The 26,516-nt window shown below is 34.7% G+C and overlaps 1 protein-coding gene across 13 annotated transcripts in view; it reads right to left on the bottom strand.

Moving 5' to 3' along the window:
- Positions 1 to 26,516, bottom strand: part of LOC127291230 (putative sodium-dependent multivitamin transporter) — a 425,330-nt gene that overhangs the window by 159,490 nt on the left and 239,324 nt on the right. For 12 of the 13 annotated variants that reach the window (XR_007844561.1, XM_051320216.1, XM_051320226.1 and 9 more), the window contains one exon: positions 23,029 to 23,246. The exons of the other annotated variant lie outside the window; for it this stretch is intronic. Coding sequence is in view for 11 of the 12 variants with exons in the window: in XM_051320216.1 (XP_051176173.1) it covers positions 23,029 to 23,246 (218 nt within the window). In the remaining variant the exon portion in view is untranslated. The remainder of the gene's footprint in view (positions 1 to 23,028; positions 23,247 to 26,516) is intronic. 13 annotated transcript variants of the gene reach the window in all.

The raw sequence follows: 26,516 nt of genomic DNA on the forward strand, positions 1-26,516 counted from the left end.
TTAAAATTTTGAAAATCCCGCACTTTTTGCATTTTTTGATGAAAATGGCTGGCTAACGAACTTAACCTGTATTTTGATACTAACTTTGTGTATGCAAAATTGCAAAACGATTTGTTTCGATTTACAAAAGTTATTGTGTCAACAACATTTTGTGTCTACATACGTACATACATACATACATACATACATACATACATACATACATACAGACACACAGACAGACACTTTCGCCAAACCATGTTTTTTCGACTCAGGGCACCTCAAAACGTAAAGATTTCATAAAAATAGTAAAAGTCAATTTTCGACCAATTATAATACCTTCTCATGTGATGAGAATGTAATAAAAAATTAAAAGATCCTAGGATAAATAGTAATTTAAGAAGGGTAATGTATTTACCATTACCACAATTCACGCATGATGCGAATTTGTTAAAAATTGATACCATGAGACGTGAATTTCAAAGAAGAGCTCGAGAAGTAAGTATTGTGTTAAATAATTGTTAATAAATAATAATAATAATAATAATGATAATAATAATAAAATGTAAATAAATTTATACAATAATAATAATATTTTAAAAATTATACAATAATTATTAATAAATATTAGTAAATAATTGTTAATTAATTAATTCTATTAAATATTTTAGATTCCACAAGAAATGCGGCAATCTCAGATTGGACCGTACATTTCAAAAGTCCCGGTTGTGCCTGACTTCAGGATCATGCCTGAATTTATAAATTCATACCATTGGGCGCGAGTTCACACAAAGATACAAGTAAAAAAATTTTTTAATTATATTATTACATTTTTTAATTAAAAATGTTATTATTAATATTTATTTTCTTAAATTAAACTTTAATCATTTATATTTCTATTAGCCTATAAGAAAAAAACATATTATTTAGTTTCCATGTATTCTAAAGGTACAACGAGAGTAAGAAAGCATTTAAGGGTCCGCGCACAGTTGCAGTCAACCAAGCTGTGAGTGTTTCAACTGTGTATGCGCACAGTTGTAAAGTTGGGTTTACAATTGACACGTTCGAACGCAGGCCTATGACGTCACGCGACACGTTCTCATAAAGGTGCTTCTCCATGGGCCCGTTCATACGTGATACGTTTTGCGTGGGACGTATGACGTCACACGACATGTTTTCATAAAGGTGCTTCTCCGTGGGCCTGTTCATACGTGTACGTTCTATGTGACGTCATACATCACCACGTATCAATTTTACGTGACTTTACAATTGTACATCCATCTTAACGGCATGCATCAGCCGAGCTTTGAGTATTCCTTAGGGTACATGCACAGTTAAAATGACATGTAAATTAATAAGGTTAAACAAACTCTACCTGTGACTTACATGCTAATACGTTCTACGTGGGACGTATGACGTCACACGACATGTTTTCATAAAGGTGCTTTTCCGTGGGTCTGTTCATACGTGTACGTTCTATGTGACGTCATACATCAGCACGTATCAATTTTACGTGACTTTACAATTGTACATCCATCTTAACGGCATGCATCACCCGAGCTTTGAGTATTCCTTAGGGTACACGCACAGTTAAAATGACATGTAATAGTTGAGTTTTATGTATTCCTTAGGGTACGCACATAGTTGTTTATTTCTTACTCTTGTTGTTTCTAACTGTAACATTAAGCTGCTTCCACAATACCTTTTTTCCATTTACATGCAGTATTGTAAAATTTATTTCTTTTGTTAACAGGATGAGAAGCAATTTAAAAAAATAGCCACACCCAAGACAACAAAAATAATGTACCCAACGGAAGTGCAACATCGAATGCCTGGTGAAACATTATCATCATTTGTTACTTCCGCAAAAGGATCTTCCACAACAAAATTAATTTTCATTAAAAGACTAACAGATACACAAACTCAGACTACACAACTAAACGAGACAGTAGCACACAAAATATTAAAAACACAAACTGCAACACAATCAAAACCAAAGACAATTACAAATAGACAAACTCTAATTCAATCAAAACCAAAGACTATTACACAAACTCCAGCACAACCAAACCAAAAACCTAAAATAATTAAACATACTCGAATATCAAGGCTAGAAAACAAACAGAAACACAAATAAAACAAATGCCAACACAACAAAAATTAAGTAAAAAACAAATACCAAAAACTGAAAGCACTACAAGTATAAAAACATTCACAAAATTTAAACAGCCTGAAAGACCAAAACCAACAACAAATCGGAAAAATTTAAAGAAACAAGTACCAACAAAAAAAACATTACAGAAAACAAAACTTAATTTACGATTTACACCACCACGCACACCACCAACACCTACTAAAGTGGAAGTACAAAATTTTGTTGTACCATTACACCTTTCACCACCAGCACCTCCAATAAGCCCATTACGACAAACACCACCACGACAAACACTACCACAAACAGAAACAGAAATAAATGCACAATTAGACAATTAAATTTTAAATATTTACAATAATCTACAAAAATTCAGGCATGATTCCCTCAGAAAATTTAAATAATGTTAAAAATATCATTTTTTTTATTCCTTTTTTTAATCATTTTTTTTATATACCATTTTTTTGTGATATTCATATATATATTTAAGTTGTTTCTTTTTGAGATTTTAGTTAAGATCTTTATTCTTATTATTACTAGTATTATTATTATTATAATTAGTATTTTTATAACTATTATGATTACAAGTATTATTATTATTATTGTTGTTATATATAGTATTATTAAAATAAGATTGTAATTTTTCAATTTTATAGATATTTTTATACAATGAAAATATATTTTTTTGATACCAAAATAAATGTATGACTTTTTATTATATTAAATAGGTAAACAATTAAAACTCATATTTAAATTTGTAATTTTTCATTTTTTACTATTAATATAAAAAAATAGTTTTTTTATACATATAAATAACATTTATATTTAAGCATTTTCTTTAAATTCCATATTATTATACGGTCCTCCAAGATAGACCATTTGGAGCGAATTGTTGGATGCTGCCTCCATCATTGATGTCTAGGTGTCAGGTTCAAGTTCAAAATGTTTGTAAAATCGGCTAAGCAGGAAGACGTTGAAAGTTTTGTTGATTTCCGCAACGACTCTATCACCATACTTTGACTGAACCTTTTAAAGGTTCGTGATAGTGAATTGTCCTCCCACAGTTAGCTCGGACAGCGGCTTCGTGGGCAAGAATTTCTCCATCCATCCAACAGCATTGATATTTGAAAAGTCCATGTTGCTTCTCAGAGAGTTGTCCTTGGAGATGCTTGTCGTCCAGCTCAGAGCAGGTTGAATGGCAAATTCACATCTGGCTTCACCCTTTTTATACTCGAAAATCATCCCCTCCCTCGTGCTAATCTCAATCTCCACTCTAAATGCTCACATATATTAATATGTATAGTAGAACATTTGCAATGGCCCCACCGTCGTATATCTTAGTCAATAATATAAATTTCTACTTTACCATAAGTTGGTAATGTAGATTTTTAAAATTTTAATTTACACTTTAAAATTTTCTTGGTGCTGGCTTTGGTTCTCTTGGTGCTGGCTCTGGCTTTGTTGTCCTAGGTGCCGGCACTGGCTTTGGTTGCCTTGGAGCTGGCACAGGTTTCTGCTTATTTGATGATTCCATTGTTCTTCCTTAAGCTTACTGATAAATAATGAGCAAATCAATTGACGCTCTCTAAATTTATAGACTTCTTACTTTTTCACACACATGCGCATTACCTTTCTTGTTTTTATTTTATATCTTAAACTAATAGGATAGGATAAAATCAATTAACAATTTATTATAACTTTAAAATGTTTATTTATAAAAAAGTTTAGATGTTTCATAAAATTCTTTAAGTGATTCCGTAGAATTTACAGTAAAATATTCATTATGATTATCAACTTCATCTACACCCTGATCAACATTTCTTACATCACACTCATTTGTAGTGCATTGATGCATTATTTACTGCACACCATTTATTACACAAAGTATGATAGGTACAAACATATAATGAAGCTTCTAATTTAAGTTTTTTAAGTGAAGGACAATTAAAATCTTCAACGTTTCGTACATTAATTACAAATTTTTCAAGCCACTTTTTTTCTCGATGCCCTTTACATAAATTGTGCGAGCACCAGCTAACAAATCCTGCAGAAGTGATTGTAATTGATCATACGGCACATCACCAGAGGTCCATTTCAGTCTATGGTAGTTGTGCATCAACCATAGATTTTCACTCTTGTATCTCCCAGGTAGGAAACTCCAAGTGCAGGGTGGCTCGAACAGGAACACCATTGGTTGAGCATCTTCCTCAATTGGTAGAATGGCCAGCTCCTTGAAGATGAAGTCATTGTAGGGCCTTTTGAAGCCTTGGATGTCCACGATGAAGTCCATGGTTGCAGCAACTGAGAATTTCAGTTCATATTCCTCCTTTTTATACTTGAGATTCACCCCCCCCCACTACTTATGTTACTTTTTTAACAACACCACTGATTGGTTTATATTGTATAACTCGATCATGAATAATCAAGCAATATGCAGCTGTATTAGGTGGGAAATTAGCGCTTGATTCAAATTCCAAACGTACATCAACAGAAGCTTGTTTGAGAAATTCGTTTTGTTTTGAGCAATCTATGACAGCCAATGGTGCATAATCTTTAAATAAACTTTTGGTAAGTAGAGGCTCAGAATCTTTTCCATAGTATGATGCTTGAAAGTTACAATACATGTCATACAGAATAGAAAATTGGTGATGATTAAAATCTAAATTTAAATTTCCATAGGGATAGTATTGTGAGTTTAGGAATAATTTTACATTTATGAGATTACAGTTGTCAAAAAAGTTGGCATATCTCGTGTGATTATCTTTTCGATTGGTTTGAAAACCTAGGATAACATATCGAGGTTTTTCAACTTGTGTAGAAGTTTTTACAGTCCAAACATGTTTCTGAGTCGCAGGTATAAGTGGATATTCATACATTTCCCACGATCTAAAGCTCATACTTATAAATGGATCCTTTTCAATAAATCTTAATAATTCAATTTTCTGACGGTCACCCACAAATAAGTATGGTATCATCCATTCAATTTTATTAATCGAAATTCTAAATTCTTCACGCTCCAGACCCTGAATATTAACTATAGCATTAAGATCTGTCCGAGATCTTGTCAAAATAAGTTCATGTTTTGCATTTACAACTATTTTTCGATAGTCTTCAGCAAATCCAAGAATCATACTCAATGGTATATTAACATCAAAATATCCATCATCATTTGTCACTCTACTGATATCTTGAAAGTCAATATAACCTGCATTCTCAGCATAAATTATCTGACTAGGTGTTTGAGAAATATAAGTTTTCATAGTGGTTGTAAGACCAACATTCTTACAACGATCAATTTCAACACCATTCAGTTCATAACGAATCTCATTAAACAAATAGGAAATACCATTGCTGATTAATTTTGTATTAGTCACAACAGTATTATTAGGTTTAATTAATCTTCCATGTACATGTAAGGTACTTTTACAAGGAAGAACATATAAATCTTGATGTTGAACTGCAATGCGAATCTCATCACTATTATTAAATGCTGATGAAACATAAGGTTGATGAGAATGGATCTCATAATGTGCCAATGAATCATCATATTTCACTGGACTTAAAATATTCAAAGTCCCTTCCATTTTTATTACAACAACAGCAAATAAAAAATGCACTAATTATAGGTTTTGCTATTTTCTTTTTTCTTGACGAACTCGCAGACCGAGTTGTTTCAGAAAGAGTATGTTCTGAGATGTTAATCTCTTGTGAACTGATTGAAGACTGAATGTTTTCTGGCATTTTGACTCGTTTATATAACTTCCACCAGATTTTCTATCAAACACAATACCCATTATGCTGATTTAACGTGCAGTCGAATTGTTATAGTTTCCCCTCGAAAATTTACTAAATCTCCATCTTGATCAACAATTCGAAGTTGAATATTATGTATTGTCTTCACGGCGACTGGAAGGTAAATGACGTTTGATGGTACTTCAACAATCTTATATCCAGCCGGCACTACTGGAAAAAACTCGTGAATAGTATGGACTTTTTTATTATTAATATAAGCACCTGTAGTAATACTGCATTCAACTCTGATGGAATTCACCTTGAGTATAGCTACTGGTAAATCAGATGTATGTTTTTTATTAGGTGATAAGTGTCTCGGTGCAAAACCCAGTAATTGTGCAATTGAATCTTTTGGTTTAAAATTTATTTTCAGGCTGCTTTTAATTTCACTGCGTAACGTGTTATTATTTGGTTTTATACTTATAACTTCAGGTCCATCAGTAATGGAATTTTGAATATATTTTTCAATGTCTTCAATTTCATAACTTCCAGGAGGGATAGTAATTATTTTATTTCCAACATGAAATTTATTTTTTCCTTCATCAACATTAGGAATGGAATTAAATGTTAAAAGTTCAACAAGCCCAAGAATGTAATTTTTATTTGGTAACAATTCTATGGGAGGAAAATATTCAGCCTCTAATACAGAGGAATTACCAGAAATGGTCAGTGTGAACGATTCATCCATGATGATGTCTTTTTAAAAACTGATTGTTCACATTACTTTTCCTTTATTTATATACTTTTTAACTTATTAAAGTTTTTTGAGATAAAAATTTAAGACACAAATGACCACAATTAACAGTATTATAGTCTTGATAATTTTTATGATTATACATTATTAAAGTATTATCACCCAAATAAGTTACGAGTTCGTATGGTGGTTGAAGATTGCCAAAACTGTCAAAGTACTGTGCCTTATTTTTAATCTTTTTATATGCAACCCAATGCGTTCCAGGGCCATTTTTATCATCAAGGTTAATAATTGCTGATTCATTCTTTCGAGGTCCTCTTTTTGGTAAATCATTCCTCATAAATACCCCCCGAAAATGAGGAATTTTTAACTCCTTTGCGTATTTCATCAAATTATAGTTAGTTAATGCTTATTGAGGAAGTATTAGAACTTTTTTTAAACATTTTCTCTTTTTTTTATTCCTTGTCCTTTTGTATAGGGTTTAAAGTGAAGTCCCCCACCTTTGGGAAAAGGTTTTAAATGAAGACCTAATCCTTGTCGATAAGGTTTTAAATAAAGTCCTTTACCTAGTTTAACATCTTCAATGACTTTATTATGACGTTGAGCTTCTTTTAACTGTTCTTTCGCATTACTCGCATCATTTATAGCTTTCGTTACTCCAGCAGCACCTCCAGCAAGAGCTCCAAGAGCACTTAATCCAGCGAAAATAGGAATAAGTGGTAAAACACCACCTACTTTTGAAGGTATTGGTAAAATTCGAGGTGTTAAAATCTTTTTTTTACCTCCTACTTTCTTGATAGCTTTTCGAGCAGTTGCAATAGCATCTTTGATTGTCGATTGAGCACTATTACCTGGAATTATGGAATTTCTTGCAACATCAACAATTTTCCGTAGTGCCGTACGTTTCACCTTCGTCTTCCTCCTCCTCCTCATCTTTTTCTTTTGCTTCTTTAGCCCCACACCTAATTTTGACTTGACTTTCATAGTACCAGATACAGCCAAAGCAGCTGTTTTTTCACCTATACTAGCGTCACGTGTAAAAACACGTTGTAATGCCTTTTTAGCTAGTATCCTATCAGCAACGTTTCTTGCTTCAATGTTATCTGGATTTTTTGAATATGAAATTTTGTGCTCCTTACAAGCTGAATCCAAAAGATTTACACCAGGATCACCTCGAGCAAGACGTTTTGCTAATTTTGTACCTGGTCCACAGTATTGACAACCATGCAGATGTAATTCAAATGGTAATTTGTTGATAAGACTATTCAATAGACCTTTACCGCTAATTTTGCGATGTACAGTCATACTTGCGATGTACAATCATACTTGCGTCTGTAAAGGTTGGAATTGAAATGAATGGAAGGTTATAAAAGAGGTGTATTTATACCTTTTTACCACAGTCTAAACTATGATGCCATTCAATGAACAACCTCATAAGCTACCAGTCGTAAATCTTGACTCGATTGTTCAACAACAGGAGAAGAAAGTGAAACGTCATGGTAGTTTATTGTCAGGCAGTATTCGTGCAATATTCTGTGGTCCATCAAATTGTGGGAAAACAAATGTACTTTTGTCTTTAATATTACATCCTAATGGTCTCAGATTTGATAATATTTATCTTTATTCAAAATCTTTGCAACAACCAAAGTATAAATTTTTGGAACAAGTTGTGAGTGAAGTTGATGGAGTTGAGTATTTACCATTCAGTGAACATGAAGAAGTAATTTCTCCTCAAAATGCAAAACCAAACTCTATATTTATATTTGATGATGTGGCATGTGAAAAACAAGATAATATTAGAGCATTTTTTTGTATGGGTAGACATGTAAGCGTTGATAGTTTCTATTTATGTCAAACTTATGCAAGAATTCCAAAACATTTAGTACGAGATAATGTGAACTTGTTAGTTCTTTTTCGTCAAGATGAAAAAAATTTAAAACATGTTTATGATGATCATGTGAATACGGATATGACATTTTCTCAATTTCGTGAATTATGTTCAGCTTGTTGGAATTCTGACAAGTATGGATTTGTTGTAATTGATAAAGATAGTAATTTAAATGAGGGAAGGTATAGAAAAGGTTTTGACTGTTTTATTTCACTATAAATAAAGATAATTTTTGAATTTGTTTTAGTTTAAATTGAGACCTTGATATATCAAGATGTATAATAAAGAGAAAGAATATTTACATCAAATTGCTAAAGCTAGTGAGGCAATTAGACGTAAACATCGTTTATTTAAATTAGGAAAAGAAAATGCTGAAAATCTGTTGAACGAAACCTTCAAACCTATAGTTGAACCTTTACAAAAAATTATTACCATAAATGACATTAAGCGTGAAAATTTTAAAACGGAAAGGATAGAAAAGGAGGAAAAAGGTGAAAGTAAAGAGGAAGATGATAATTTGAGTTTTAAGAGTATTGAAGATAGTGAATCAACAATAATCCCAGACTTTGAGTATGATAAACTGCTAAATAAGTATATTTACTTGATAGATCACAACAGAAAACAGTGTTTGGATCTAGTATATGGAGTACGTAAAATGCGAGATGGATCACTTCTGATTGGTGATAAACCAATAATTTTTAATCAACAGTTTTTGAATGTTGGAAATAGACGTTTTACCATTACCCCTGGATTATTGGAACTTTTATTTAAAAATAAACCGGAGAATTCACACATTAGTGATCATGATATAAATAATTATAAGCAAATTCTCATCGACTCCAATGCACATAGAAAAAAATACAGTGCTTCTGAACCTATTAATATAAGTAAAAGTTTTAAATACACTAATGTTATTTCAAATCTATTTCCTCAATCTGTAACTCCGAAAAGTAAGTCAAAAACTGGTACATCACTTCCAAAATTTATGATTACAAAAAGAAATTTTCAACCAGACTACATCTATTGGGATGATCCAAATGAGTTAGTTGATCGTTTAAGACTACTTACTGCATCACAAGCAGCTGGTAATCCAAGTCATAATAATGAAATTATGTCCATTATTGAAGAATTACGTGAAGCTAAAATTATATATTAGAAGTTGTTTTATCAACTACATATCAGTTTCAAAATGAGCATTGATGTATTCGGTCATCCCCTCAATAGAGGAGGAACTGTAGCAGCAAAACGAGGACCACCTGGACCACCTGGAGTTGGTTTTAAAGTAGATTCAGAAGACAATTATGACTGTAGAGGGAAAAGAATTTGTAACCTTGCAAAAGCTAAAGCAGAAGGCGACGCAGTTAATTTATTACTTACTCAACGTATGATAGAGAACGAAGTGCGACTAATATATCAAGTCACGTCTTCATTAAGGTTAGACATTGACAACAGTAATGTATTGTTAAAAATTCTTGAAGCTTCGGTAACAGATAAACTACAAAATCTTGAAAAACAAATAAATGAAAATTTTCAAGACATTGATAACAGTAATGTGTTATTAAAAACTCTTGAAGACTCTATAGAAGAAAAATTAAAAAATCTTGAAAGACAAATTAATCAAGATTTATCATATAGAAAAGCAGAAATTATTGGTGAAATTGATGCTCGTTTGAGAGTTCTTGAAAATGAAACGAAAACCCTTGAAAAACAAACAAAGAAAAATATATCGGATACTGACAACAGTAATGTATTTTTAAAAACGCTTGAAGACTCTATAGGAGAAAAATTAAACAATCTTGAAAGACAAATAAATCAAGATTTATCATATCGAAACGCTGAAATTATTGGTGAACTAGATACTCGTATGAGAGTTCTTGAAAATGAAACGAAAAATCTTGAAAAACAAACAAAGAAAAATGTATTGGAGACTGACAGCGGTAATGTGCTGTTAAAAACTCTTGAAGACTCATAGTCAGAAAAATTAAACAATCTTGAAAGACAAATAAATCAAGATTTATCATATCGAAACGTTGAAATTATTGGTGAACTAGATACTCGTATGAGAGTTCTTGAAAATGAAACGAAAACTCTTGTAATACACTAGAACGTCAATCGAGAACACGTCAGTCGAGAACAGAGCAAGGGAACACTTGAAGGGAAGTGGGGAAGCGGGTAGAATTTAGGTTATGACTGACGCCAAAGTCGTACTTGTGATTTTTAAATTTAAGGTGGATTCAGTGCCCCACTAGTGAAAATCCCCTAGATAGAATTCACATTGTTGCGTAAGGCCCTTCATACGGCCCTGAGTGTTTTTATTTTCGAGCGATAAAAATCGCGTCAATCGAGAACAGCACTGCACATTCGTCTGTTCTCGATTGACGTTATAGTGTACAAACAAAGAAAAATTTATTGGAGACTGACAACGGTAATGTGTTGTTAAAAACTCTTGAAGGCTCATTGTCAGAAAAATTAAACAATCTTGAAAGACAAATAAATCAAGATTTATCATATCGAAACGCTGAAATTATTGGTGAACTAGATACTCGTATGAGAGTTCTGGAAAATGAAACGAAAAATCTTGAAATACAAACAAAGAAAAATGTATTGGAGACTGACAGCGGTAATGTTTTGTTAAAAACTCTTGAAGGCTCAGTGTCAGAAAAATTAAACAATCTTGAAAGACAAATAAATCAAGATTTATCATATCGAAACGCTAAAATTATTGGTGAACTAGATACTCGTATGAGAGTTTTTGAAAATGAAACGAAAACTCTTGAAATACAAACAAAGAAAAATTTATTGGAGACAGACAACGGTAATGTGCTGTTAAAAACTCTTGAAGGCTCCGTGTCTGAAAAATTAAACAATCTTGAAAAACAAATAAATCAAGATTTATCATATAAAAATGCTGAAATTATTGGTCAACTGGACAGTCGTTTGAGAGCTCTTGAAAATGAATGACAAAAAGTTGACAGTAGTGAATGAACTTCACACACAAGCTCGAAAAAATTATCCTCGACGTCGAGTTGAAATGCGTGACATTGATGATACTTGGCAAGCAGATTTGGTTGAAATGATACCATATTCCAAAGTTAATAAAGGATTCAAGTACTTACTTACAGTTATAGATATATTTTCCAAGTACGCTTGGGCTGTTCCTGTAAAGAATAAAACTGGAAAAGATGTGACTGATGCAATGAAATCTATATTTGCAAAAGGACGTAGTCCAAAAAATTTGCATTGTGATAAGGGAAAAGAATTTTATAATTCACAATTTGAGGCTTTAATGGAATTGAGAAAAATTAATTTTTATTCCACCTATAGTAACCTAAAAGCATCCATCGTGGAACGTTTTAACCGAACACTCAAAAGGAAAATGTGGATTCAGTTTAGTTTCAGAGGAAATTACAAGTGGTGTGATATATTACCTAATCTCATTTCCAAGTATAATGATACAAAACATCGCACAATTGGAATGAAACCCAATGATGTCACTGGAGATCATGTTGAAACTTTGAAAGAGCGATTCTTCAAACTCAGAAAAATACCTTTCAGAAAATCAAAATTTAAAGTTGGAGACAAAGTTCGAGTTAGCAAGTATAAAAATGTGTTTGAGAAGGGTTACACACCGAATTGGACAACTGAAATATTTACTATTGATAAAATTAAACAAACTCAACCTGTGACTTACTTGCTAAAGGACTACCAAGATCATTAAATTAGCGGAGGATTCTATGAAGAGGAACTTCTTAAAGTGAAATATTCCGATGTATATCTTGTTGAAAAAGTACTCAAGAGGCGTTGAAATAAAATTTTTGTCAAGTGGTTAGGCTTCGATAGTACTCATAATAGTTGGATAGATAAAACAGACTAATGTTAAAACAAAAAGAAAAGAATCATTAATGAATCATTAATGAACCAACAATGAATCATTAATGAATCATTAATGAATAAATAATGAATCAATAATGAATCATTAATGAATCAATAATAAATCATTAATGAATCATTAATGAATCATTTATGAATCATTAATGAATCATTAATGAATCATTAATGAATCATTAATGAATCATTAATGAATCATTAATGAATCATTAATGAATCATTAATGAATCAATAATGAATAATTAATGAATCATTAATGAATCATTAATGACTCAATAATGAATCAATAATGAATCATTAATGAATCAATAATGAATCATTAATGAATCAACAATGAAATAATATTAACTAACTGTTAAAACTAATTTTAAGCTTCGATATGTATTAATTACTTTTAAATTTTTTAAAAATTGTAATATTTTGTTAGGAATAAATGAATAAAATTAAATGTATCTGGTAAAACTGTCTATTTATTTTGTAACAATTTTTATATTTACAAATTTTCACACACATACAGTATAAGCTTAATCTCTTTCCTCTATTCTATAATGTCCCCAAGCAAGAGTATCATAGCCATCTGGTAATAAATATCGTTTGTCGTCCATTGGACTTAAAGCAACTTTAAGTTGTTTAACAGTTTCAACTTGATGAAGTCGTGATCGAATTATATGTTGAGTTCTTGTCTGAATTGCAAAATTTTGTAGACAGTCAGTATAATCATTGAAATTGATATATTTTTTTACAACTAACAATCTAACTCCCTTAGCTTTCTTTGTAAAATCCTGACCATTTACACGAATACTATACATCTTACTCCTTAAACCAACAAATTCTGTAATTATTTTTCCACTACATTTATCTTTCATAAGTCCAAGTACTTTGTTGTTGGCTTGAGGAATATTATAAATATTATCCTTTGGATAATCCGACGTATCAAACTTATGAATATCCTCCTTCATATCTACATAAATATCAGCACACTTTATTTCATAAATTAAACTATCGGTATCTGTATACATCAACTTACAAGATTCACCATACTTTTTTAACATGTAATCATAATGAAAGTCATAAATAAGTGACTTGGATACATCGAGTACTGGAAAACCAATATAAATTGGTTTGTTTATCAAAATTTCGGTTTTCCTTAGTTCAATTGCAACCAGATTTTCACAGAAAATTGACCGACTGTGAAAATTTGGTTTAGATATCAGAGCCTCAGCTCCATAGCGACCCTCCCATTTAGTTACAAGTTTTACATCGACGTGTTTGCGTACATTTTCCATGGTTTATCCATAAACGGCATTATTCATGAGCTTATACAGATTTTTTTAAAATTCATTTGTCGCTTTAGCTCTTTTTGCAGTATTAAAGTCAATATAAGGCTTAAGCCATGTTGGTTGGTTAAATTGCATAACTCTGTGAATTTTTACCAACTTGAGTCCATTAGCAAGAACTTGTTTTAATACTCTATAATGGATAATGTACTTGCGCTTAGGATTCAATGTAGTTAAAAGCTTTGCTTGTTTTGATTCCGATGGTGGATTTGAGTGTTCTGAGCAGAATGGAAAATCACTGTGACTGTTGTGCAATTCTATTGGATAATCTAAATCTACTTCTAAAATGTAGCCAAAAGGTGAATCATCTGATATATTAAAGTCAAAATTGTAGTCAACTTGAACGCACTCAAATCCACCATAAGGAAGTGGTTGTACCATACCCCAACCGTAAAGATTGTTTGCATCAAAATACATAATGTATTTGACCTCCTCATTTTTATTAAAATTTTCCATAAACGGATTATTAGCACAAGCATAGCGATTGCTACATTGACTTATACCTCCTCTCACACCACGTTCAAAAAACATTAGTTTGTCAATGTCTGTCAACAATTCTAACCTTACATTAGTATATTTTAACATCGCGTACCAAGTTAATCCCGGTGTAGTATAGTAATGAGCAGGATCAAGTCTATAAGCTTGTAAGCACTGATCTCTAAAATTTTCAAAGATGTCGGCTAATAGTAAAACATCTGTTTTCATGTATAAATCAACATATTCACCGAGATTAGAACAATTAAATGTAGACCAAACACGTTGGGCATGTAAGTAATCTTCATCAGAAACCGTACTATCATTCAATATACTATAAAATTTTTCTTTAGCAGGTAAGTTTGTTTCTTCTAATTTTTGACGAGAATCCAAATATTCATACGGTAAAACCCCTTTACGTGTAAGTAATTCAATTTCTTCAGAGGTGAAGTTTGAAAATACTTGATTCACAATTTTATACTCGGATAGGTATGATGCCAATTTCTCCAAAGACGATGCCATGAATTTAAATGAGTCTATAAATCGAAATTTGATTTCCGTCTCCTTTACATATTTAGTAAAAGAAATATATTTTTCTTTATTCAGTGGTAAGAGTTCAATCTTTCCCGAAAATTCTAAACAAATGTCTCTAATTATAAAATGAGCATCATACCCACTTAAATTGTGAAATACAACTGGTACTGCTCGTGAATCTTGATAATTTAAATTACATTTTTCATGAGCTGCACCTCGATATTTACCAGTTAAGTGGGAATGGTCTCGAACTTTCTTCTCACGTGGTAAAAATGGTCCTTCACAAATATGACATATTTGAGCATCAAAAAAAGCTTCAATCTCATCATATGTCAATCTATCCATTGGAATAGGGTTTTTAAAGATATTGTCCAGAGTTCCAGCCAACTGTTTCAACTCCTGGGCGAACCACTTGGCAGCATCTGTTCCATCTGGGCAGGAATTGTATTTGGATAACGAATCATCATAACTGCATTTTAAATAATATCCAATACTGAACATTTCATGACGTTGAATCACTTCAGTATTACAAGTGGTTTCTTCATCTTCGACAGGATTCAACAAACACTCACAGTCAGCGTAGACTACAAATGGAACTTTTTTTCTGTTTCCATAATTTTTAAACTGAATAAAATTCTGTCCTGGTTTGGGAAGGTTTATTTTACACTCATTTAATGTCTTACACTCCTCCTCATGTCCGGCTAATCTCTCCTCCGTGACAAAGTAATGAAGACATCGATCACAGATATGTTTCTTATGTCGATTGGATGAAACTTGAGAACTTACAAGCGCGGACAAGTTCTTAATCCATACATAATGGTAAGTAATTGGTACAATAACATCAGAAGCAGCAGGAATAGTTGTGAGAGTTTATCCTCCTGCTGCATTATCACTGTCAACCTCGTTCTCATAGTGACTTTCCACTCTTAGTAAATTAATATGTCTTGCCTTTTTTTCTGAAGTCAAGTGTAATGAGACTGTGTTGTACTTTTTGTTTATTAAGCGAAGTCCATACAGATTAATAGAGATGTCATTTTGTTTTTCAAATTTTGTTATATCTTTTAAGGAAACAGGAAACTTGATTCCGGTAAAGTTCAATTCATTTCCATATCTGAAGTAATTATTCATCAACTCTGGGTGTTGAACTATTGGGTGTAAAGCTGATAAAACAGCCCACTTAAAACACATTGTATCCATATTTTTAACATTTATACATGCACGCTTTGCTTTGATTACTTCTCACATTAAAATACTTGGGCTCAACTTTCTCTTCATCATTAATAATTTTTTTTAAACTTTGTTGTAAGCACAGCATAAACTTTCAGTGAATCATGCTTTTGTAAAACCTTTTTAATGAAATCTTCAAAAAGTACACATGCATCATCTAAATAAGTATGTGTGAGCATTAAATTTTTTATACTATTTAAAAAAAAATAATGATTCTGCTGGGAGACGAACCAGAAAATCTCAGATTATAACTCAGGAACGTTACCCATTGCGCTACATAACCTTGATATATATACTAATAATCTTACTTTAAAACTAAATTCAAAGTCGCTTCTAACTCTCCTTCAACAATGCTGCACGCCTCCACTGTTTTCCACAGATCTACCCCCACCCTCCTTCTCTACAGTACTCTCCTACAATGCTGAGCGCCTCCACTGCCTTCCGCGGTCACCCCCTCTTCTCCTCACCGCTTGCTTCACCGATGCTGCACGCCTAGACTGCCCTGCGCTGCTATCCCTCTTTTCCTCTCCACCAAGATATCTCTGCTTGCCGACTGCTTCTGCTGCTCCTTCCGAGTTGCTCCAAGAGAATGCTGATAATGTCACTACTGTATCCAACCCTTCTTTATATACCAAATCTCACCGATACACACACTCACATGTGCGACTTGCGCCACATGGTGACTATACATAGTCACTTGCCCACTTGGTCGGTAAAACAGTTTCCTACCTTGCCGACCGAGGTAAAATTCATGTCAGGGATCTACATTACCGACTGCTGATAATGCAGAAGTCTACATTACCGACTGACGATAATACCGACCAACAGTGGCGCCATCTAGTGGCAGCCGGCAGAACTAATACCTACATTATCGACTGTGGGTAAATACTGACCGGCGTTAAGCGACAGTGGCGCCATCTAGCGGCAGCCTTAGGTACTAATTCCTGAGAGTGACATAGTTATACTACTAATTTAGATTTGTACTTTCCCTCTGGTCGTCTGTAAATGTAGTTTTTGATTTTTAAAAATCTATGTGTTGTGTGGTACAAAAATTTAATATTTGTTTCCTTCGAGATAATTACAATTTGAAAGATTTTAATTTGACATTTTAATGCTCTAAGAACTAATTATTATGTAATTTATTATGTAAATTAAGTGTTAACTTTGTATTGTGTTAAATTAAATGTAATATTATATAAGAACCATATATTTTACTTATTTTTGCCAAGGCTTCTTTTTTGCTACTTCTTTCACCGTTCAGGCTACTTTCGCTACTTTTTTTTACTAACAAATGAGTACGAAGCCTGAGATAACGAAGTGGTGAATTAAGATGAAATTGAAGAGGGAATAATTTCGACAATCTTAAACAATCTTATATTCTTTTGATACCTTAAGAACTCCGGGATATCCTAATTTTCGTTTCACGTAATATCCACGTAATATAGTAGTTTAATTAATTTTAAAGTCAAAGTTAATGTCAACAGCCTTCCCTAGGGGTCGTAGGATTTTGTTGTTAGTGAGGAGGCTTACGAATTTATTTAAGCACCTTCTCCGGACCCCATTCTTTTCTTCGCTATTCTGTGGGGGCCTGCTCTCGTGAGGGAGGGACCGTCTGCAAGTTAGGGGAAATTGAATGGTGAGGATGCGACCCTTGGCGGGCAGATATGACCACCACTGGAAGCGGAGGAGTTAGGTGCTCGGGTAGATTAAACCGAAAAACGGCCCCTCCATTTTCTTGAGGGGCGAGGAATCTGGACTAAGGAGGCGCGAGTCTTGTGCCCCTCCCAATCCAAGATGTTTTCGCCGTGTCGAAGGATGAATGGTACCAGCGTTACCAACTTTATCTCGCTCCTGCGGAGGGTTGGCTTTCAGTCTTGCACATGTTTAGCACTCGTAAAGTTCGGGTGGCGACGGTGCCGGGCTGGGTCGATCTGTGATCGCTCTGGCGTTCTGCGGGGTCGTGATGAAGGTTTCGCAAATGGAGACTCTGAGACACCAGACGAAATCTCAGCAGTATTTAATCTTATCCTTGCATAAGGGGCTCTTTGAGGAGGGACCTTTTGTTCCCCTGTACTCGTGGGATCCTATATGAATACTACAGACAATAAAAATAAAAGTGTTTCGCCCGTGAATACCGAACACTCTTCGTAGAGTCAGGTTTCAGGGCCGGAGATTTTGCCGCAGGAAGAAAGAGAACCTTTAACGGTACCTTCAGCCTCGGCAATTTCGCCTCACAACGAAATGGAACCTGAAAGGGAACCATTAAGTTCTGAGGCTCTGACGCAGATCAGTTCGGGACCGTCCCATTGTTCCACTGTTCCTGTGGATGAAAACCTAATGGTGAGCTTATCCGTTAAGGGTAAAAAGCTCAGTGGCTGCGCAAGGAGAAGGCTAAAGAGGCTTAGGGAGCAGAACCGGCAAGGGTCTCAACCTGCTTCTTCCTCTACTTCTATGCCTGATAAAAGCAAAGCCGGGTCTGTCGATCAGGACACGAAAAAGGGTCCGCGCCGACAAGACTCAGACGCTTCTCCACAGCAGGAGAAGAAAAGGAGGCAGGAACCCCTGGTAGGAACCGCCTCTTTCTCTCAAGTAGCAAGATCGTCTCTTTCGGGAGCGAGTATTGCGAAGAGGTACCCGAAGATTAGGCTGACTCTTGATCAGCTGGGCCTATTTAGGGTATCCATCTTTAATGAAATCGCGAGGTCCACGGCTGAGGCTGCACCTCGTTTTGGTGAAGTTCACCTCGTAGAAGGGCCGATCTTAATCGAGTGCCTGGACTCTGACTCTAGGGAGTGGTTAAATGCCCACGTACCGGAAATCAGTCAGGCAATAGAGGGTGTGTCACATAAAGTGACAGATCCTGCCGACCTCATTAAGAGGGTCAGGGCGACAGCTTAGGTACCAGGTCCAAGGGTGGACCAGGCTGCAGTCCTGACTAACCTCAGGAGACAGTATCCTGGGGTGGATAAAACTAAGTGGAGGTTGTATTCGGGTGGCGAGACAACAGACTCAGGCGTAGTCTCTACGGCTGCAGGCTGGACTCTCGCGGTAGGTGTGCCAGAGACTCAGCTGGGTGTGCTCGGGTCTCTTCACTACAAACTGTGCCACGGTCTTGGGCAGATTACTCTTAGGGTGAGTTAGCACAGAACAGACACGGTGAGTGGTGGACAAGGCACGAGTAGGAAAGCGACGGAGGTTTCCGAGGGTCAGTCCTAAACTTGATGGGCCACGGAATCCAATGAGGTACGTAGAGGTTTGAGTAACTGTGGGGAGGTAGTGAGTTCACCACAGGAATTTGCACCTAGGGCGTGTATCGCCTATAAGGGAGTAAATGCGTTTCCTCTTTTAGAGTTAACTAGTCGAGATCTGGAAGTTATAAAAGTTATGTATAGAGATAAAAATGTAAGTAACAAAGAGGTGATTGTTGCCTCTGGTTACTTTCCAGGATCAGAAAATGAACCTTCACCACCAGAAAAGGTGTTAAGACTGGTGGAGTACTGTCATCAGGAGGGACTTTTTCTGATTCTGGGTTGTGATGCCAACGCACACCATGTTATTTGGGGTAGTACAGACATCAATGATAGGGGTGTGAAACTTCTAGACTTTCTAGTTGATTCAGACCTAGATTTTCTCAATCAGGGAAACGAGCCTACCTTTGTTACTAACAGAAGGAGGAAGGTTTTGGATATTACCATCTGTTCGAGGTTATTGTCGGAGGAAGTGCAGGATTGGAAAGTGTCGGATGAAGACTCACTTTCAGACCATAGACTTATAACGTTCAGAATAGAGTCAGCTGCTCGTGAATTTAGGTGGGGTCGTAATCCTAGAAGTACCAATTGGTCTTCATATTGTGAAGACCTTATGAACTCCACGAAATGCTTTCCTACCAGTTATGGTGCAGAAGAGGAGTTGGCTATTGCAGCAAATTTTCTGCAGGATTCAATTATTTCCGCTTTTGATAGAAACGGTAACCCAAAAAGACTTGAAACTAGCAGGGAAACTACTTGGTGGAATGCTGAGTAGGAAAAGAAAAGAAGGAATCAACAGGCATAGGCTTTGAACCATAACGCTCGTAATTGCTATAAGAAAGGGATAGACAAGGCTAGAGCATCCGGCTGGAGGAGCTTTTGCGAAGGTATTGAGAAGATACCAGAAGCATCTAGACTTCATAAAATTCTAGCTAGAGATGCCACAGCTAATCTATCTTCAATTTTGCTACCTAACGAAAGATTCGCCCATGACAGAGCTGAGTGCCTGAAGCATCTTGTGGGAATTAATTTCCCAGACTTCAGAGAATCAGAGCAGAGCAATGGGGATCGGAATCCACGTAAATCTCGCCCTGGACGAGAACACTGGAAACTTGCATCCGACATTGTGACTCTGGAAAAGATTGATTGGCCTTTAGACCGGTTTAAGCCATTTAAGGCACCAGGGGGAGACGGCATATATCCGGTTCTCTTACAAAAAGGACTGCGGTATGTTCGTTTACCTTCAGTTAAAATCATGAGAGCAAGTATAGCTCTAGGTTACACTCCTGAGGCATGGAAAATGACCAGAGTAGTATTTATTCCGAAGGCCTGGCGTGCTGGTTATACAGCAGCCAAAGACTTCAGGCCGATCAGTTTAACCTCCTTCAACCATAAGACGTTGGAGAAACTGATAGATACTTTTATCAGACAGGAATGTCTGATGGAAGTACCATTACATCCGGGACAGCACGCGTATAGAGCAGGCTGTTCTGTAGAAACAGCTCTTCATTTATCGATTAGCAGAATTGAAAAAGAGTTAGGCTCAGTGGGTTATGCGGTGGGCACTTTTCTAGATATAGAGGATGCTTTCCCCGACACCTGTAGTCAAGCAGTATGCAATGCGGCTAAAAGATGTGGCATACCAGATCTACTGATTAGGTGGATTAAAGGTATGCTACATAATAAAGCCCTGAAAGCAGAGTATGGAGAGGCCAAAATAAATGGCCTAATTTCCTACGGTTGCCCTGAAGGCGGAGTTTTATCTACTCTATTATGCAGCTTGGTGGCAGACGAGGTACTAGTAGAACTCAACGGCCAAGGATTTTATACGCAAAGCTATGCGGACGATTTCCTGATAATTGTAAGAGGTCTCTCTTTGGATACATTCTTGGAATTGACAGAGAGGGCATTAGACATCGTCAAGAGATGGTGTGAACGAACTGGTCTCTCTGTTAATCCAGACAAGACGGATATGGTTATCTTTACTAGGAAATACAAGGTTCCCATTGTGAGAAAACCTGTATTTTATGGAAAAGAAGTGTCTTTTTCCGATTCGGTTAAATATCTAGGAGTTATTCGGAATAAGAAGCTGATCTGGAGAAAGCACTTAGAGTATCAGTATAGTAGGTTTTGCACTACTTTTTGGGTTTGCAGATGGGCTATTGGATCAGCTTGGGGTCTAAAACCGGATATGGTTCACTGGCTCTATCGTATGGTCCTGTTGCCAAGGTTTCTGCATGCATCAGTTGTTTGGTGGATTAGAAGCCAGTTGAAAACGGTGAAATTGAAACTTGAACAACTGCAAGCAATGGTGTTTAGAGGGGTTACTGGGGCTATGAGAACCACGCCAACTTCGGCGTTAGGTTTCTTATTGGCGGAGGAAACGGTTAACAAGGCTGCTCTCACAATGATCAGACTTCAAGCACAGGGGAAATGGAGAGCTAGGAGAAAACATACAAAATTCCCGGCCTCTATACTGAATATCCCAGAAATCAGTATGGGACAGGATAGCAAGGTCAAAAGAGTGAAATTCAAACCTCGCTTTAAGACCATTATTCCGTTGAGAAAAGATTGGGAAAAAAGCTGTCCACTTGGAGGTGAACTTTGGTTTACGGATGGATCCAAGATGGAAAGAGGCACTGGTTTGGGTGTATACTGTAAGTCTAATGCAACTGAAGTGACATTATCTTTAGGTAATTACACCACGGTTTGGCAAGCAAAGTCTGTGCTGTAATGACTTGCGCAATGATTTGCCTTGAAAAAGGAAAGTCTGGCAAGAGAATTAATATCTGTGTCGATAGTCAGGCGGCTTTAAACGCCTTAAGTAATCCAACTATATAGTAAAAACTAGTTTGTGAATGTCGGAAGGTATTGGACGAGCTAGGTTTGAAAAATAAGCTCTCATTAATCTGGGCACCAGGACACTCGGGAATTAGAGGAAATGAAGAAGCAGATACCTTAGTCCGTAGAGGGTCTGAGATGACTATGATAGGCCCGGAGCCGGCGGTAGGCATTATGCCAGGTGCGGTGAAAGGGGCAATTGAAGAGAGCAATGGTCAGGCTGCTCACGGGACATGGCCTCCTGAACTACCATCAGCACAAAATAGGTAATAACTATGAAAATAAAATAAAAAATTATAATGGACAAGCCTTTTGATTTTGGGAGTCGAAATGGCAAAGCTAAACGATAATGACTAACATATTTAGCTACATTTTTCGATAAAATTATTGTTAAAATATTGCAAACACAAATGAGCAAAATAAATTTTTGATACCATGATTTAAAGTGGTTGATATCCTGAAAATATCTTTCAGATACCGAAGCCAACGAAAGCTAATGAATATCCCAAGGATTTTTGCAGAATTTCTTGGTGTTATAAGGGTATGAATCCCTAATTAAATTTTGATTTCCTTATTTATGTGACCTGAAAACTTTAAAAAAAATTAAAGATTTTTATTGTTTATTTTTTTCAAGTAGTTATTGTTATACTAAAGATGACACTTAATTAAAAAATTTTATTTTACAAATAATCAATTTTTAAGTGATTAGTACTACATCTCAGTGACTTTTTTTAAATATTTTTTTTTATTACAAAATTTTGTATATCCTCCATTTTATTAACTGAATTTTTTTGTAAATTAATATGTACCTTTAACATGTACACCCATGACTGGGACACCCTATATATCTACTACAAGAATATGCAGTTTTTAGAAAATCGATTTTCTTGAAAAAAGATGTAGTACTAACCCCTTAATCTAAAAAATTAGTAACTAAATAATTAATAAAATATGTATGTAAAAATAATTTTTACTTGAAGAACGCCTCCTAAATATTGAGCTAAAAAGGCAAGAGAAATACTGAGGATTCCAAAAATAACAGCAAGTAATTTTCCAATAACCAAAGATTTTGAGTCTCGAAACTCCTTCCTCGTGATTTTTTTATGCAATGGTTTTATATAATCTTCTAAAGTAACTGCCGATAAAGAATTTAATGCTGCCGAAATGGAACTTAATCCTGCGCTAAAAACTCCTGAAATGTAAAAGTAAGAGTTCTGATGATCATTTAAAGTAAGAGAAATTACGATTTTTTAAAAAATAAAATATTTTGACATGGTTTGGTCAGAGAAAAAACGTTTCCGACTTTAGCCAGACACTTTTTAAAAAAAAATTTGTTATAATTTTATCAAAGTAGAGGGTTTTTCGTGTATTAAAATGTCTTCACTCTTTAAAAAACGAAAACAATTCTTCTGCCTGGTGTTGACGGTAAAAAAACGGTATTTTTTGTCTAATTTTAAATGACAACTAATTCTGTTAATAATTTTTAACGCCGCCTTTTTTATCCCAAACCCCACACAGCACAGGATATTTCCAAAATATTTCTGAAATATTTAATTGAAAGATTTGAAATATTTCAATGCGAAGTACTTGAAATATTGCTAAAATCAGGAAAATGTCCGCATATAAGAAATATTTTAGCGTTCGTTGTATAAATATTTCATTGAAATATTTTAGAAATATTCAAATTCAATTCGGAACAATGATGAACTGTTCTAAAATTTTTATGAAGTTCAGTTTTGGAATATATTTAAACCTGAGATTAAGTTTTTGAAGTGTTCATAAGTAGCTTAACTATTTTCGATGGAATTAATAAATAAATAGTTCATTTTACTTAAGTATGCAATTAAATTTAAAAAACTCTAAAAATTTTATACATCACATAGTCTTATTGTTTTTTCGTTATATAAGCAATACAGTTTCTAAATCCTCCTCAGTCGCAAGTTATCAAATCAATTTTGTATTTATATTCCCATGTTAGGGTAGCGTAATGGTTAGCGTATAAGCCTGTGGAGCGATATTGCTATAGAGCAGTTGAAATTTGACACTGTCCTAACTGTGTTTGTTTTAGAGTTTCCTTTTTCTATTACATCAAGTTTTAATATTTTTATCAAGAATAAAAATATTTTGCATGTATTTTTCGATAATAATTGTGCGATAATAGTTATGTACCATTTTATAGTTGTTACAAAACAGTTTAAGAACTGTTACAAATACATTTGTAACCACATTATAAATCTGTTACAGAATCTTACATATCCGCTGAGTACAACATTTTGTGTAACCAGTGACTCACAGGTTCATAACCAATTATAGAAGATGTTCTCAAAAAATTTGTAACAGTTCTATAACTGACCTGTAACAGTGTTTGCTGGGTTCTTGCTTCTAAAGTTAACGAAAAACTAAAAGTTTGTATTTTTTTATTCTTGTCATTATAGTTGTAATTGTGAGGTAGCTCGTCAATTAAATTTAGAGAAAAGAAATAATTAAAACGGAAAATTGTTGTTTTTTATTATCTTAAGAAATGTCACATTGAAAAGACATGTAATGTTAAAATAAAGTGTGATTGATGTAGTCGACGTCATGTTCTGTAAATGTGTCCAAATTTTGTTTCTTAAAATTCAAATGAAATTAAAAATAATGATAAAGTTGTTAGTAAAAATAATTTAGCTACTTTTAGCGCTTTACTGTCGGTTTGTTTACAAACTTTGCGAGTTGAATTATATTCTAATACAAAGGAAAAGATTGTCAGGGTCTTAATTGATTTGGCTTCTTAGAGATCATATTTTCGTTCTAGTATTACAAAAGAGTTAAGTTTTGTTTTTCGAGGTCAACAAGAAATTGTCCATTCATTGTTGGGCGGAATAAAGTCTGAGTTTGAGATTAATATTTTATATAATTGCGATACCGTACATGGAATGTTCTTATTGGGGCCGATGAAGACGGAAAATTATTCACCGAAAAAAAAGATTGACTTAGAAAAAGCTTAAGTTTTTAAAAGATACTACGGTAATGACTGATTATTTACCGCATTGTCCAGTGGTCAAGTTACAAAGTACGACGAAAATTCGGCCAGTTTTTGACGCGTCAGTGAGACCAGAAGGTTTTACATCGTCAAATGAATGTTTAGGGCAAAGACCGAATTTAATTGAACTTGTGCCGAATTCGGTGAATCGTTTTAAAGAAAGGGTCATTGGGGTGATAGTCGATATTCGAAAAACCTTCTTGCAAATAAGTATTAACGAATAACAGAGATTATCTACGTTTTCTTTGAATACGTGAAGACAAGGTGATCATTATTCGCCCTCGTAGATTAGTTCTTAGATTGTCATGTAGTTATTTTGTTTTAGCGGCTATAATAAAGCTACTTTTGTATTCGGCTAAGAAAAAGGCAGAAATTTCGCAAACCGACTGGATCGAAACAACGGTAGAAAAATTGTGCAATGCATTTTATGTTTATAATTGTGTCACCAGGGAAGATTCTAAAATAAAGTTAAAAACATTCGTGCAAGAATCCATTGCAAATTTTGCATCAGGAGAGTTTGACCTTCGAGGTTGGGAAATCACGAATGACAGCAGTAAAAACGAATCTACATTGGTGTTAGGTATGATATGAAATAACAAAAGGGATACAATTTTAATTAAGCCTAGTACATTTAATTATAAGAATATCCAATCAATAACAAAACGTTTGATTCTCTCAGTAACACACAAAAATTTTTGACCCGATAGGAATTACGTGTACAGTTACATTAAAACCAAAAATGATACTCCTCCACTCAATAGAGTGGAACGCGAACTTAAAAGGGACATTAAGAGAAGATTTTTTACAATGATCAAAAGAAATTGATCTGTTAAACAATATAGAAATTCCGAGAGCAATCAGCGTAGGAAACGTGACGTTACTCAGATTTGGCGGTGCCAGAGGAATAGCTTATTCAGCTATTGTGTTTGCAAAAGTAGAGTGTGAAAATACGGTTCAGGTTATATTATTAAATGCAAAATCTCGAGTTGCTCCAAAAGAGGCAACTATTCCTAAATAAAATAGTTTCTTAATCTCACCTGAACACCTCTCATTCTTTTTGGTAAAATCTCAAACATTTGGTCCTTCGAGCCGGATAGTGTTCAGTGAAAAATTGAAACATGCAGGTTTCAACAGGTGAAAGTGTTTGGCAAGGGACGCGCAGTGGTGGGGAGCTCACAGTGCTCGCTCAGTGTAACAGGCTAGAGATCCGCTCGCCCGGTTTCAGTGTCAGCCATTTTTTCTCGGTTCGTCTCTTCACTCTCCGATCCCTGACGACTGTCTCCGACGGAAACCGAACTTTTTGACTCTCACCTCACACACTTCTCGGTCAACTCTCGCCATGAACACTGATTCAAAGGAACCTGTCAACTCAGCTGACGAAACTCAACCACCAAACAAGGAAGAATCTCATGCTCAAAATCCTCTCTCATCAGACACGTA

The sequence above is a fragment of the Leptopilina boulardi genome, unplaced genomic scaffold (assembly GCF_019393585.1).
Source record: "Leptopilina boulardi isolate dan_hultmark-lab unplaced genomic scaffold, ZJU_Lbou_2.1 LbouV2_13, whole genome shotgun sequence".
Taxonomy (NCBI): Eukaryota; Metazoa; Arthropoda; class Insecta; order Hymenoptera; family Figitidae; genus Leptopilina; species Leptopilina boulardi.